The sequence below is a fragment of the Adiantum capillus-veneris genome, chromosome 23, assembly GCF_014529385.1.
Source record: "Adiantum capillus-veneris isolate H3 chromosome 23, ASM1452938v2, whole genome shotgun sequence".
NCBI lineage: Eukaryota > Viridiplantae > Streptophyta > Polypodiopsida > Polypodiales > Pteridaceae > Adiantum > Adiantum capillus-veneris.
The window spans coordinates 46,910,872-46,925,636 of record NC_140953.1 but is presented as its reverse complement, the minus strand read 5'-3'; the positions used below and the strand labels follow the sequence as shown (position 1 = coordinate 46,925,636).

Sequence of the window (14,765 nt, the reverse complement as noted above, 5' to 3'; positions counted from 1 at the left end):
TTTACCCTTCCGCCTACTACCAATGTGTGCACGATTGGCTGTCTCACCCGTTCTGAGGTATCCAGCGAATTGAACCCAGCACCTTTCCTTGATGTGTTTAAAGTTTCAACTTTGGAACAACCGCTCTAGACCAAAGAGTGTTGTGCATTTTGGCAAAGGGCAGTCACTTTTGTGAGATTTACCCTTCCATCTACTACCGCTACGTGCTCGATTGGCTATGTGTCTCACCCCTTCTGAGGTATCCAGCGAATTGAACCCATCACCTTTCCTTAGTGTGTTTAAAGTTTTAACTTTGGAACAACCGCTCTAGACCAAAGAGTGTTGTGCATTTCGGCGAAAGGGCAGTCACTTTTGTGACATTTACCCTTTCGCCTACTACCGCTGTGTGCACGATTGGCTATGTGTCTCACCCGTTCTGAGGTATCCAGTGAATTGAACCCAACACCTTTCCTTAGTGTGTTTAAAGTTTTAACTTTGGAACAACCGCTCTAGACCAAAGAGTGTTGTGCGTTTCGACGAAAGAGCAGTCACTTTTGTGACATTTACCCTTCCGCCTATTACCGTTGTGTGCACAATTGGCTACGTGACTCACCCGTTCTGAGGTATCCAGCGAATTGAATCCAACACCTTTTCTTAGTGTGTTTAAAGTTTTAACTTTGGAACAACCGCTCTAGACCAAAGAGTGTTGTGCGTTTCGGTGAAAGGGCAGTCACTTCTGTGACATTTACCCTTCTGCCTACTACTGTTGTGTGCACGATTGGCTACTTTCATTGTTTTCAGGGCATGATGGAGACTTACCTTTCATTTCACATCCTGACATGTCTTTACTTTTCTTGCATTCTATTGTTTTAGAATGCTGTCTTTATTTTTCTTGCATTCTATTGTTTTAGAATGCTAAAGTGAAGCTTCACCTTGCATAATTTTAGTAAATTTTACACACACACACACACACACACACACACACACACATATGTTTTTTTTTTTTGCATTCTATCGTTTTAGAATGCTAAAGTGAAGCTTCACCTTGCATAATTCTAATAAATTCTACACACACACACACACACACACACACACACACACACATATTAATTAGTTCTTTTTATTTCACCTTTCATTTCACAACTTTACATGGCTTTACATTTCTTGCATTCTATAGCTTGATTCCAGTTAGTGTTAGCGTTCGAGAAAGTCTCTTTTATTAAGCGGCTGCTGGTCGAGTTTCCTCCTCACAAAGAAGAAAACCGAAAATACTAGCATAAATTTTGGGATTTGCACAATTTTTTGACGACTTTCTCACATATTTCATCGGTTTTTCTTCCGTTTACCATGGTTTGCAGCTAGCTAGTCTCGATTTTCAATCGGCTCAAGACTAAGCTGAGGCAATCCTTTCCCAAACACTAATACCAGTTTAATTCAACCTAACAACTTTATCACTTTCTTATTGTTTTTGAAAGCCGTCGTGACCCTTTCACTTGTTTTATAAGCACATAAACTTTTTTTTGTTTTAATTTTTCAATGTGTTTTTATTTTATCGTTTTTTTAATTTTAATTTTATTTTCAAACGATAATATGCAATGTGCACCTTTCACTTTATTCTTTTGATAAATTACCAAATGCCCCTCTAATTTTTGGAAATCCCCAGAATATCCCTCAAGTTTCAAAAATTTCCGAAATACCCTTGTATCTATTTTGGTTGAATTGTTCAATATTTTTTAATCTTTATTTCTTTTTGACAATTGAGATCCATTTTTGAATGCTTAGCATGTAATTTCTCACAAATTACCTCACAAGAAAGACAATTATGTCTAAAAATAATGAAGCAGTTCCTCTCCAAAGCCTACATAACCAACTCAACTTCTAGTTTTAGCATCTTGTCTTGATAGACAATCAGTCTTCTTATGACAAGCTACAATTTTTTCTATCTTTGGAGATATTTAATCTCACAACCAGGGGTATTTTGGGAATTTTGGAAAATTTGAAGATTATTTTAAAAATTTATGACAAAATATTAGGGGCGTTTTGGGAATTTTTGAAACTTGCGGAGTACTTTGTAAATTTTCACAAATTAAAAGGGTATTTGGTAAAGCGTTTGTGATTATGCATGTATAATGGATAATATAATTTTATATTAAAACACAACAAAAATTCTATATGATTTTAAGCACTCATTGAAACTTACTCTCTATAAATCTCATCCTCCCCTTAACTTAGCAGACCTTCGTGTTTCCTTACCTTGTTTCGTTTCACTTGGAAAGTTTGCTTGGTATCTTTTTGTAGATACCCATTAATAATACATGTATGCTCCCCTACTGGTGAAAACATGCATGAACCCACCCTAACGTAAAAAATCCTTCGAAGTGCGGAAAAGGAAATTCAAATAATTTAATATGATAAAAAGTATTTGGAAGTAGAAAATTCATATTACGAGAATGCAAATATGTGTTCCCAAGCTTTGGTTACAAGTGCTTCATCACTGCGAGGTAAGCGAACGAGCCACACACACACACACACACACACAGAGAGAGAGAGAGAGAGAGAGAGAGAGAGAGAGAGAGAGAGAGATTCCATTAGCGATGCCATTGAAGAAAACCTTGTTTTGGGCCTGAGGATTGGGAAGCAGAGTGTCATACAACTAGTCAGCATTTTGTACATTCTGTCTGTTTTAGGCACGAGATGCAATGGTCCAATCGCTATTTTTCTTAGGTTTGTCTTAAATGTTGAAGGCGTGTATGTTCTTGAAATGAAGGAGGAGACGATATGCCACCTCCCAACAGGTTTTGGTGATGGCTCATGGGGTTGGCTTGCTTGAATTTGAGTATGTAAAAGAGGGCTCCCTCATATGCCCGCTAGTGGTGAGAATGGAGGGCCCTTAATCAGTGAAGCTGCAGCCCTGTAGAGGGTACCGCTGTTATGCCGGTGCTGCTGCTCGGAGCACACCCATTAAAGATAAGAGGGTTGCCACATACCCCCACTTCTATTTCGCTAAATGCAATGCATGATCTCAATGCCTTCTAATATAGGGGGTGCAACAACTACTCTCTAAATCTTAAGGGCCCTCTATGATGTGCTATTCCATGTCATTCTAGTTTTTATTCTCCTATAAAAGGTTTTCCTCTTTGTTTTCTTTTCTGAATACGAACTGTCCATGAGTTGCTTGTATCTCTCTAGAGGCAAGCCAATGTAAAAACTTCTCACTTGTAGATTATTTTTCATGCCTTGGGGCATCTTTGTACTTGAAAAGGTTGCATCTATGTTTGAGAGTGCCCTTCCCCCAGTATAAAGGGTCTATGGGGGAGTCCTCTTATGCCCCGAGTCAACGGAAAGGGCCTTTGGAAAGGGCAGGAAAGCCAACGGCATAGCTAAGAACCTTGTGAGATGTTGGCCAGCCTGCAAGTTGTTCATGGCCATTATGAGCACCATTAGCCTCGTTCATTTTGTGCTCATCAGCTTTTGAGAGGGAAATGAAAGGGTGTATGGGGAAGCTTTCTGACGCCCAGAGTCAATGGAAAGGGGATTTGGAAAATGCAGCCAAGCCAATGGCATAGCTAAGAACTTTGTTGAGATGTTGGCTAGCCCTCAGGCTGTTCATGGCCATTATGAGCACCATTTGCATTGTTCATTCTCTGTTCATCAGATTTTGAGAGGGCAGTGAAAGACAACAAGCGGACTTTTGAAAAAGGGGAGAGGAGAAAACAAATTTCAGAAATCTGTACTCTACCAATGAGACGATCGGATGCAAGCCGCTGCTTATAAGGTGGCCGTCCCCACGGCATACAAGAATGGGAATGCGAGAGAGAGCATTAGAATGGAAGATATTCTTTTGTGCGGATGTCTAAAGACAATGGCGATTCTTCCTAAGCCTGCCACGTCCCTTCAATTCTTCCTGCTCTCCCCCCGCCGAAGTTGCAATCTCTAGAGTTGTAGTGATTCTTCTTAAGCTTTTACAATCAAAGGTGCCAGATTGCTTCCAGCATTCGTGAAGACCTTTTACCTCTGGTTGCATTGTTTCTTCCTTCTGCTTTCTTGCTTTGCTGCTTTTTTTCTCTTGTTTGTTTATTTTTGTTTGCAAGGTGGAAGTTGCGTATTGTTTGCCACACAAGGTACGTAGTATTGAATGGTTTGATTTATTAGGTACCTTAAATCCGTATCCTTTGAAAAAAAAAAAACCTACAATCTAGAGTACTTTAGGAGTGTTATGATATATTTATAAGTCTCGTTAAAGTTATGCATCTCAAGTGAATGCCCAGTGTGAACCTAATTTTTTATTTTGTCATTTTTAGGTGTTTTTTACTTGTTTGGCATGAGACTTCAGTTGTGCAATTCAATTGTGTTAGTTGAGGGATATAAGTACCCCCAATCCCCAGTGTAATTATCATTATCGATTTGGTTTAAGCAACCTCTCTCTCTCTCTCTCTCTCTCTCTCTATGCTTCTGCACCATCTACTTTGACATGGTTGAAGAGACACATCAACTCCTCTGTAAACGTGAGAACCGGTGCAAGAGCAGCCAGTGGTGCTCCCGATATTTGATTTGGACCTATGTGTTAAGAGTCCCAAGTCATCGGTGTTTGTACGCGTCTGTTAGAGTTCAAAGCACATTGCATCTGAAGGAACCAACGTGACACATACAAAACACTAATGATATGTCGCAAACAATTTATTGTTGTTGGCAGGATTACGGACAGGGTGTGTTCCAAAGTTCATTGTCTTGAAAGTCTATTTGACGTAGTTTATTCTATTTCAACTTTCTATGAGTTGACTGGTGTCACATGTGCATCTAATCCTATGTGCATGTGGACAAGTTGTAACTCCTATTTTTAGGATTTAGGACAACCTAGGAAGTGTTCTGGCACCCTTGTGAGCTTGTGTGTCGGACGTGCATACTTTAGTTAGTTCCATACTCTCTAATTCACAGAGCAATTCCGATGTTTGCGGGCAGTGGGCATTGAGATTGTTAACACTTTAGGACTCTAGTCAATAGAACTTGCCTAGGTAGTTTAGGGCATGTGAACCTTCCCTATGAGTAAGTCAATTTATGGATAAGTGACTTTTATTGCAAATGACAGCTGTGGGATTCTCAAACCTGCTGGACTAGCCCTCTATTGCCTATGTACGTAAGCCTGGCGTACATTGATGGGGCAAGAGAGCAGTACCCAGCAGAGAAGGGCAGTTAGCGCCAAGTACTAGCACCCCATCTTGCCAGCGACACCAAGCTATGTGCAATAGTGATAGCATCAACATCTCAACCTCAACCTCACTGTTTTAGAAACCCAGTGTCAGGTGCATCGGAAGTGTGTAAGGATTTAGCTCGGATCTAGTACTCCGCACAAACGCAAGGTTACTTTACTTCACTTGTTGAATTGAAGACAATGAAGGAGAGAGAGGGAAAGAGAGACGACACGGCATGTCAGGTAATCACCCCTCGCTCTGTTGCCAGAGCAAGTACTTGCTTTATTACTTGCACAATGTTGTTACAATGATCCTAGATGCTGAGATGCTGACAGGAACTAGATGCAGATGCTTGGTACTGATGGTATTGGATACCGATGCTTGGTACTTGCTGTAGGTACTTGGTACTGTGAGGCTAAATGTTGAATGATGAAAAAGCTAATGGTGTAGGGCCTTAAATTTGCAACATGATGGCGATAAGGGTTGAAAACTGATGGCGCTGGTGGTGCTGAAAACGTTGGGCTGAAGGCTGAAAAGGCTGATGAAGGTGGGCTGAAAATGTTGGACTGATGCTGGAAAAACGCTGAGGGGCTGATGCTAAAAAGGCACTTATTAATAAAATGACCTAAGGGACTGTTCCTATGCCTATATGCTCAAGTGACTTAATTGTGCAAGAGAGGGTATGCAACTATGACCTGCCTGGGCATGCACGTCCTGCTAGAGGCTCACAAAGTGTAACAAATGCTGACGTGTCAAAGCCTAAAGAATGGAGCCAACTTACAGATGCCGGCCGAGGGGCCTAAACCCTAAGATGAACAAGTAACAGAAGAAGTCCTACCAACTTATGGGGACCCTGTCCGATGGGCCCCAAGTGACATAAAGGATTAAAATAAAGCAGGACCCACACACATGCAAAGCTGATGACATGGTAGATTTTCGAAAATTGCGCTGGCATGATGACGTGGCAGGTTGTACGGATTTCCATGATTTACGTTGGCAGCTTCTGGCATTGCTTTTTGGACCAAAAGCTTTTGAGTTTTGAAGGCTTTTCACTGTAAACTGCTTTTTAGGCCAAGGGATTTAAATATCAGGTTAGGGCTCATTCTCTGGCATGCTTCTTGGCGAAGGTGCAGAGTATCGAGTACCGGCTTGTACTGTGTTGGTGCAATATAAAGAAATACCGAAAGGGGCGCCAAGGTTTGGGGCCAATACCGTTTGGGGTGGAATTCCGCCACTCCGTGTCGCGTGTCGTCTCTCTCTCTTTCAGTTCAATTGTTAATGAAGTACTAAAAGTCTGTTCAGTCTGTTCTTTTCTATTGGCACGTGGTGCCCGTCTTGTGACAGTGGTACCAGAGCATCAGGTGTGTGCTTTCCTGGAAGCATACCGGTTCTACAAAAGAGCAGACAAAGCTATTGGAATTTTATTTAGGCGTGTGCTTTTCTGAAAGCATACCGGCCCTACAAAAGAGCAGACAGAGCTCAAAAGAGCAGAAAAGGAGAAGCTAACTCCTTGATCAAAAGAGCAGAAAAGGAGAAGCTAACTCCTTAATAAAAAGAGCAAACTGATTCTCCCTCAGAATGTCCCTCGGAATGACCCTTAGAAATTTTTTGAGCTAACTTGAGTTGTTTTGCAGATATGTTGTAATCGCGGATGATTACTCTCTTTCAAGAAGGGGATATGTAACAAACTGTTGACGTGTCAAAGCCTAAAAAATGGAGCCAACTTACAGATGCCGGCCGAGGGGCCTAAACCCTAAGAAGAACAAGTAACAGAAGAAGTCCTACCAACTTATGGGGATCCCGTCCGATGGGGCCCCAAGTGACATAAAGGATTAAAATAAAGCAGGACCCGCACACATGCAAAGTTGATGACGTGGTAGATTTCTGAAAATTGCAGTGGCATGATAACATGGTAGGCTGTACGGATTTTCGTGTTTTGCGCTAGCTAATGACGTGGCTGTAACAGACTTGGACACTCCAAGTCAAGAATCAACCGCGACAGCACCAAATAACCACTTCAAAACAATTCACAGATCACAATAGATTTGCACTGGCCCGGCGGAGTTCCGTGCCTAGAGATATTGGCCCCAAAGACTGGCGCCCCTTTCGGTATTTCTTTTTATATTAATCAATCTTCAAAGTACAAGAGAGCGGTTAGGGTTTCACTCTCAGACTCTACGTCCAGATGCTCTGAGAAGTGAGGCCCTCACCACTAATTTAAAGGTTACAAGGGATGCCCAAAAGCAGAGCCCCAAAAGCTTCAAATCAAAAGCAATTGCTCTCTCTCTCTCTCTCTCACAAAGAGTCAAAACATGAAAGCAAAAGAATTCTCTCTCTCTTTCTCATTTAAGTAGAGAAAAAGCGAAATTTGCGTCGCTCATCATTTTCCAATTTTTAAAAAAGATCATCATGTATCTTGTCAGTGATCTGGAAAGGTCCGTAGTATCACATGCTAAGCTTTGGAAAAAGCCTCTCCTTTCCCTTTTTCTTTCGCAGGCGTGCCTTCTCAAAAGTAAGAGCACCCAATCATCCTCCTTCAGTTTCCAGCCGCGACGATGGCGATCCGCTGCCTTTTTCTGTCGTTCTTGAGACTCCTGCAAAGTCTCGCGAACCTTGGCAAAAGCCGTATCCAAGTCTCGCGAATATTCATCCGCTTCAAATATCTAATCTTTCGTGCTCAGGAAGGATGGAACCTTCGCAACACTTTCAACAATCTCACATGGCGTCTTCCCCATCGAAGAGTATATCGTGTTACTATAGGCAAATTCCACCAAAGGTAAGTTCTTTTCCCATTGAGTCTTCTGATCTGAGATACAAGACTTCAATAAATCTAAAATCACTTAATTGGCAATCTCAAATTGCCCGTCAGTCTGCAAGTGGAACGATGACGAGAACTGCAACTGCGTGCTAATGTTCTCCCAAATTGCCTTCCAAAACCAACTCATAAATCTGGGGTCTCTGTCGGAGAGAATCGTCTCAGACGTGCCATGTAATCGGAAAATCATTGTGATCATTCTGTATTCTCGGGAGATCAAAAAAATGAAATCCATTTCAATATTTTCCCAGGGGCGGGTGGGTATGGGTAAAGGCTGTAACAATCCCCGTGCTTTATGCCTGTCAAACATGACCTTCTGGCATACCAAGCAACTGCGCACAAACTCTTCCACATCCTTCTTGAGTCACGGCCAAAAGAAATCTCTCTACCCCTTTCATGGTGGTAGCAATGCCGCGGTGACCCGTAAAAGGTGGACAGTGGCAATCAGTCATAACCTTTTCCCTCAACGGCTGTGTAACGCACAACATAGTCTTTTTCATCAAGTAGCCTTCCCGAAGGGAGTATCCAGCTACTGTCTCCCCATCCCGTATCCGTGTGAAAATATCTGCAAAATCTGTATGTGTGGCACACTGATCGACCATATCCTCGAAGCTCCTATGATGTATCGCGGAAATAGCTAGAACCAACGGTTTCCGAGACAAAGCATCTTCCACCACATTCTTGTGTCCCTGCACATGGACAATCTGGAAGTGGAACTGTGACAAGATGTTCGCCCACCGCATCTGCTTTTCCGAAAGCTGCTTCTGTGACAAGAAGTAGCGCAAACTCTGATGGTCTGTAAAGACAGTAAAATCCGCTCCGAGTAGGTAATGCCGCCACTGAGTAAGAGCATGGATAATCGCCAAAAGCTCTTTCTCATAGATCTGTGCTGTCATCTCCGGCCTAGAGAACAAACGGCTCTCGTAAGCTATGACATGGCCTTCTTGCATCAAGACCGCACCTAGACTACAACCACAAGCATCACAATATACTTCAAATGACTTCTGCAAGTCCGGCAAAGTCAAAATAGGTCCCGTAGTCAATTTCTCTTTCAATGTCCGAAAGGCAGTCACCTCTGTGGGTCCCCACGAAAAAGGTACTCCTTTCTGTGTCAAGGTATGCAAAGGGGAAGCAACCTCTGCAAACTTTCATATGAACCGCCTGTAGTACGAACACAGTCCCAAGAAGCTTCTAACTTCATGGACATTCCTCAAATCGGGCCAATCACGGATAGTCTCTATCTTGGCCGGGTCCATTTGCACTCCTGCTGTGCTGTGACATGGCCTTCTTGCATCAAGACCGCACCCAGACTACGACCACAAGCATCACAATATACTTTAAATGACTTCTGCAAGTCCGGCAAAGTCAAAATAGGTCCCGTAGTCAATTTCTCTTTCAATGTCTGAAAGGCAGTCACCTCTGTGGGTCCCCACGAAAAAGGTACTCCTTTCTGTGTCAAGGTATGCAAAGGGGAAGCAACCTCTGCAAACTTTCGTATGAACCGCCTGTAGTACGAACACAGTCCCAAGAAGCTTCTAACTTCATGAACATTCCTCAAATCGGGCCAATCACGGATAGTCTCTATCTTGGCCGGGTCCATTTGCACTCCTGCTGTGCTGTTGACACAATGTGTCCCAAAAAAATGTATCTCTGGTAGGAAAAAATCACTTTTCTTAGCATTAATCACTAATGTGTGATCTCGTAATGCTTGAAAGACTTGAAGCAGATGATCTCTGTGTTCTGCCTCATTCTTCGAGAAAACAATGATGTCGTCAAAGAAAGTGCCAACAAATAGCCTGTACTCTCGAAAAATCCTATCCATCATCCGGTTAAATGTCGCAAGAGCATTGGTTAAGCCAAAAGGCATCACCAAAAACTCAAATAACCCAAAAGTCGTCCGAAAAGCTGTCTTGTAGACATCTCCTGGCGCTATCCTGATCTGATGATACCCACTCTTCAAGTCAATCCTGCTGAAGTACGAGGATCCCTGTAACTTGTCGAGTATATCATCGATCCTAGGGATCAGAAATCTGTTCTTGATGGTGATTTCGTTGAGAGTGCTATAATCGATGCACATTCTCCAAGATCCGTCTTTCTTCAAAAACCAACAACACTGGAGAGCAATACGGTGAAGTACTAGGCTGGACAAGACCCTTTTCCAAGAGGTCTTTCACTGGGTTCATAATCTTTTCATTCTGTACTCGGCTCACACGATAAGGTGGCCGATTCGGTGGCGTGCTTCCAGATATCAGATCAATGGTATGATCTTCAGACCCTCTCAAAAGCAATCGGCATGAGCGTGGAGAAAACATATTCAACCTTTATCCATCGTTCAGTTCTCCCAAAAGAATGAGTAAGAAAACTGAAGTTCATCAAGTACAATCTCTAAGCCCTTCATTTATCAAAGTCGCTTTCTCGGCTCGGTAGTCAACCACGGCGTAGTTCTTGTGGTACCAAGGGATCCCGAGTAGAACGTCACTCGCGTGCCCTGAACACCCCTGTCATTGCAAACGAAGTTTGCCAATGCTCGGTGTAATGGCAACATCCCATCCGGGTGCCGGTCGAACTACCTCCGCTTGTGGCGTCAGTCTGTCGGGCGTAGTTCCAAATTGAGCCGCCAATTCCAAGTGAAAAGAAGTTGGCCTTGGCTCCTTCAAAAGAGCTTCCTGATCCTTCACTTTGCCCCGAAAGCGGCAAAGTTTGTACTTTCATTCATTAGATTCGGTGCAGGTCCCACGCCATGTGGTACCAGTTCTGCTTTTCTATCTGCCTTTTCTGCCACATTCCTCAGCTGCTCTTGAACTCTCAGACCTGTCGTCGTCTTTATCATTCTGTTCTTTCTGTGCCTTATCAGGGCACTTTGCGGAAAAATGTCCATGTTCCCCGCATCCAAAGCACTTCCCCTCTTTGATGAAGCGAGCTCTCTCCTCAGGAGTAAGCTTGGGTTGTGCATCCTTTTTTTTCTCTGGGTTGCTCTTTTTCATTCTACTTTCATTCCCAGAAGTCTGTTCGGCTCGTTGTGTCATGGCCTCATCTGTGGGGTAGGTCAGACTGCCAGAGTGAATGGCAAAGCCCCGCTTCGCATGACTCATCAACTCCTGAACAGAAGCTGACTTCTGTTCCAAGCAGTGATTTTGGATTTCTGTAGGTAGACCCAAGGTAAACCGCTCAATCTGTTCTCTGAACGAGATTTTCTTGAATGAAGAGGCGGGTAGAAAAGAGCTCCAGAATCTTTCACAATAAGAATTCATTGTATCGCTCTTGGTCATCCGGAGATGGTTCCAAGCAGCTCGTATATCTCGCTCAAACTCTTGAGTCAACCAAGAAGAAATAAAAAGCCTCTTGAATTTCAGCCATGTAACTGGCACAATCTTGCTTAATAGAAGTGTGGACCACCAAGTACGAGCATTCCCCTTAAAGTAAGAGGCAGCTCTCCGAATCTTGGAGTGCTCTGAATAGCGTCCTCCCGCGAAAGCGATGTCAAACTGCTGTATAAAAGACAAAGCCTTCGAAGCATCTGAGTATCCTGAAAAGTATCAAACTTGATCGAGTGTCCACCTTCCTTAAACTCTCGGACTTTCTTGCTTTTATCATCGAGAACGTCATACTGGTTGTCTTTGTAAAAATTCTTCTTGTTCGCATAAAACTTTCCGTCATCGGAATATGAGCTGTCTGTAGACGAGTCCTCAGTAGAACTGTCAGGCTCTGGGCGAGATGTAGCCTTCTTTGCCATTTTCTTGCCCTTTCCGAAGCTTTGTTTCTTGCTTCGCTTTTTACCTTTTCTGTCTTCTTCGCTGGAATCCGAGGAGCTAGAAGAACTGTCAGAAGAAGAAGAAGAAGAATTGGGTAGGTCTTCAAACTTGACGCGCTTCTTCAATTTCTTTGCCTTGTCAAATGTCGACCGACGACCCAAATATCCCGGGAAGTCAGTGCCTTTCTTCTGCTTTTTGCCATGCTTTTTGGCTTTCTTTTGCGTGTCAAAAAGCTGAGCAATCCGTGCATCAACCACGTTCTCTAGTTCCTTCTCCGTATATTTCTTGGAGTCAGAAGGTTTCTTGAGAGCGGGTTTCGGGAGTGGTGTTGTGGTTCTCTGCCACTCCATCTGTACCTCTTCCAAAGAGGTCTGGTTCATATATTTTGCCATCTTTGGATCCTTGGCAAAATTGAGCATCATCTTTGTTGCATCGCCAATCAATTGACGACGCTCCATCTTTCTTTGCTCCGCCTAAGTAGGCCGAGGCGGGCCATACTCTCTGTCTGAATCTTCGTTGTGATCCCAGCCCGCATCTCCAATGCAGAGGGAGTCGACTGATCATTGCCTGAAGCCATAGGTGCCGTGGAAAAAAAATTCGGGGATCGGATTTCCCGTAGAAGAGAAATCGGCCGAGCTCTGATACCACTGTAACAGACTTGGACACTCCCAAGTCAAGAATCAACCGCGACAGCACCAAATAACCACTTCAAAACAATTCACAGATCACAATAGATTTGCACTGGCCCGGCGGAGTTCCGTGCCTAGAGATATTGGCCCCAAAGATTGGCGCCCCTTTCGGTATTTCTTTTTATATTAATCAATCTTCAAAGTACAAGAGAGCGGTTAGGGTTTCACTCTCAGACTCTGCGTCCAGATGCTCTGAGAAGTGAGGCCCTCACCACTAATTTAAAGGTTACAAGGGATGCCCAAAAGCAGAGCCCCAAAAGCTTCAAATCAAAAGCAATTGCTCTCTCTCTCTCATAGAGAGTCAAAACATGAAAGCAAAAGCATTCTCTCTCTCTTTCTCATTTAAGTAGAGAAAAAGCGAAATTTGCGTCGCTCATCATTTTCCAAATTTAAAAAAAAAATAAAAAAATAAAAAAATTTCAGTCTTCGCGATTTCCGGAAATTAGGGTTTCTGGCAGAAATTAGGGTTTGCAGGAATTTTAGGGTTTCTGGCAGAAATTAGGGTTTCTGCTGTCCGCCACGTCATCACTTTGTGACAGTGGTAGTTGTACGGATTCTCGTGATTTACGTTGGCAGCTTTTGGCATTGCTTTTTGGACCAGAAGCTTTTGAGTTTTGAAGGCTTTTCATTGTAAATTGCTTTTTAGGCCAAGGGCCTTTAAATATGAGGTTAGGGCTCATTCTCTGGCATGCTTCCTGGCGAAGGTGCAGAGTCTCGAGTACTGGCTTGTACTGTGTTGGTGCAATATAAAGAAATACCGAAAGGGGCGCCAAGGTTTGGGGCCAATACTCTCTGGGGTGGAATTCCGCCACTCCGTGTCGCGTGTCGTCTCTCTCTCTCTCTCTCTCTTTTAGTTTAGTTGTTAATGAAGTGCTAAAAGTCTGTTCAGTCTGTTCTTTTCTATTGGCACGTGGTGCCTGTCTTGTGACACAAAGTGCCAGGCTAGATCCTATGCTAGACTAAGACTGAAGCTAGACGGTAGCGGAAGCTTGTCCACGTGGCGCAAGTGCAGTGCGCACGTGACATTCCCCCCCTATTAAAGGCGAGGCACAACTACCGAACTTCTACAGGTACTTCTGATGCTGAATGCGTTTGATGCTTGTGGATACATAAACCAATGAAAACTCCTCCAAAGTTGTGGATATTGCGGATGTAGGTACTGTTGCGCTGTAGACACCGACTGTAAGGTGCAGTGGAAGTGAATGTTGATAGCAGTGCAATAGGGAACGGGCGGAATGCAACCTAAACGTTTTGAAACAGCGTTCCTGGCGAGTCCCGTTCTTGAAACGGAGTTAGGAACAGAACGCCGTTCCGGAACAGGGTGTAATCAGAACGGTGTTCCAAAACGCGGGGGGAGGGGGGGGGGGGGGGGGGGGGGGGGGGGTGGAACGGGTAAAAGTAGGTATTTGAGGGCAAATTTGGGGTTGTTTGGGGGACATATTTGGGGCAATTAGAGGGCATGTTTGGGAGAAATTTTGGGGTTGTTTAGGAGTTGATTTGGGACTAAGCTGAATGGAGGTAATTCAAGCCTTACTTTAGTCGACCGTTCTGGCCCCATTCCCGTTGCGGCCCTCCCTCCTCCTCCCCGTTCCCGTTCCGGGTAATATGGTTGATAGTGCTCAGGACGAGTGCTCCGAATTGTGCTCAAGGGTTCCTTTTTTAACTTTTGGAAGGGAGAGCCTTTCGATCTTCTTAGAGAGAGAGTGCAAGTGTAATAGTCACAATCAAAGTGAATGCTACTGTGAATGAAAGTATTGAGAGAGAGAGAGAGAGAGAGAGAGAGAGAGAGAGAGAGAGAGAGAGAGAGAGAGAGAGAGAGAGAGAGAGAGAGAGAGAGAGAGAGAGAGAGAGTGAGTCACAAACTGCTGACATGTCAAAATCCCTAAAGAATGGAGCCAACTTACAGATGCCGGCCGAGGGGCCTAAACTTTAAGAAGAACAAGTAACAAAAGAAGAGGTTCTACCAACTTATGGGGACCCCGTCCGATGCCCCAAGTGACATAAAGGATTAAAATAAAGCAGGATCCACACAAACAGAGGAAGAAATTGCGTAGGAACTGATGACGTGGTAGATTTTAGGAAATTACGCTGACAGTGTTGACGTGGCAGGCTGTACGGATTTTCGCATTTTTCACTGAGTGTTGACGTGGCAGTTGTACGGAATTCCGTGATTTACGTTGGTAGCTTTTTGGCATTGCTTTTGGACCAGAAGCTTTTGAGTTTGAAGGCTTTTCATGTAAACTGCTTTTCATAGGCCAAGGGCCTTTAAATATGTGCTAAGGGCTCATTCTCTGGCATGCTTCTTGGAGAAGGTGCAGAGTCTCGAGTATTAGCTTGTACC

At 43.7% G+C, this 14,765-nt stretch overlaps 1 protein-coding gene across 1 annotated transcript in view; it reads left to right on the top strand.

Moving 5' to 3' along the window:
* Positions 1 to 2,419: 2,419 nt before the first annotated feature.
* Positions 2,420 to 14,765, top strand: part of LOC147427739 (uncharacterized) — a 58,903-nt gene continuing 46,557 nt past the window's right edge. The window contains exon 1 of the mRNA XM_086497447.1: positions 2,420 to 2,480. Coding sequence (XP_086353573.1) covers positions 2,438 to 2,480 — 43 coding nt within the window. The 5' untranslated portion in view covers positions 2,420 to 2,437. The remainder of the gene's footprint in view (positions 2,481 to 14,765) is intronic.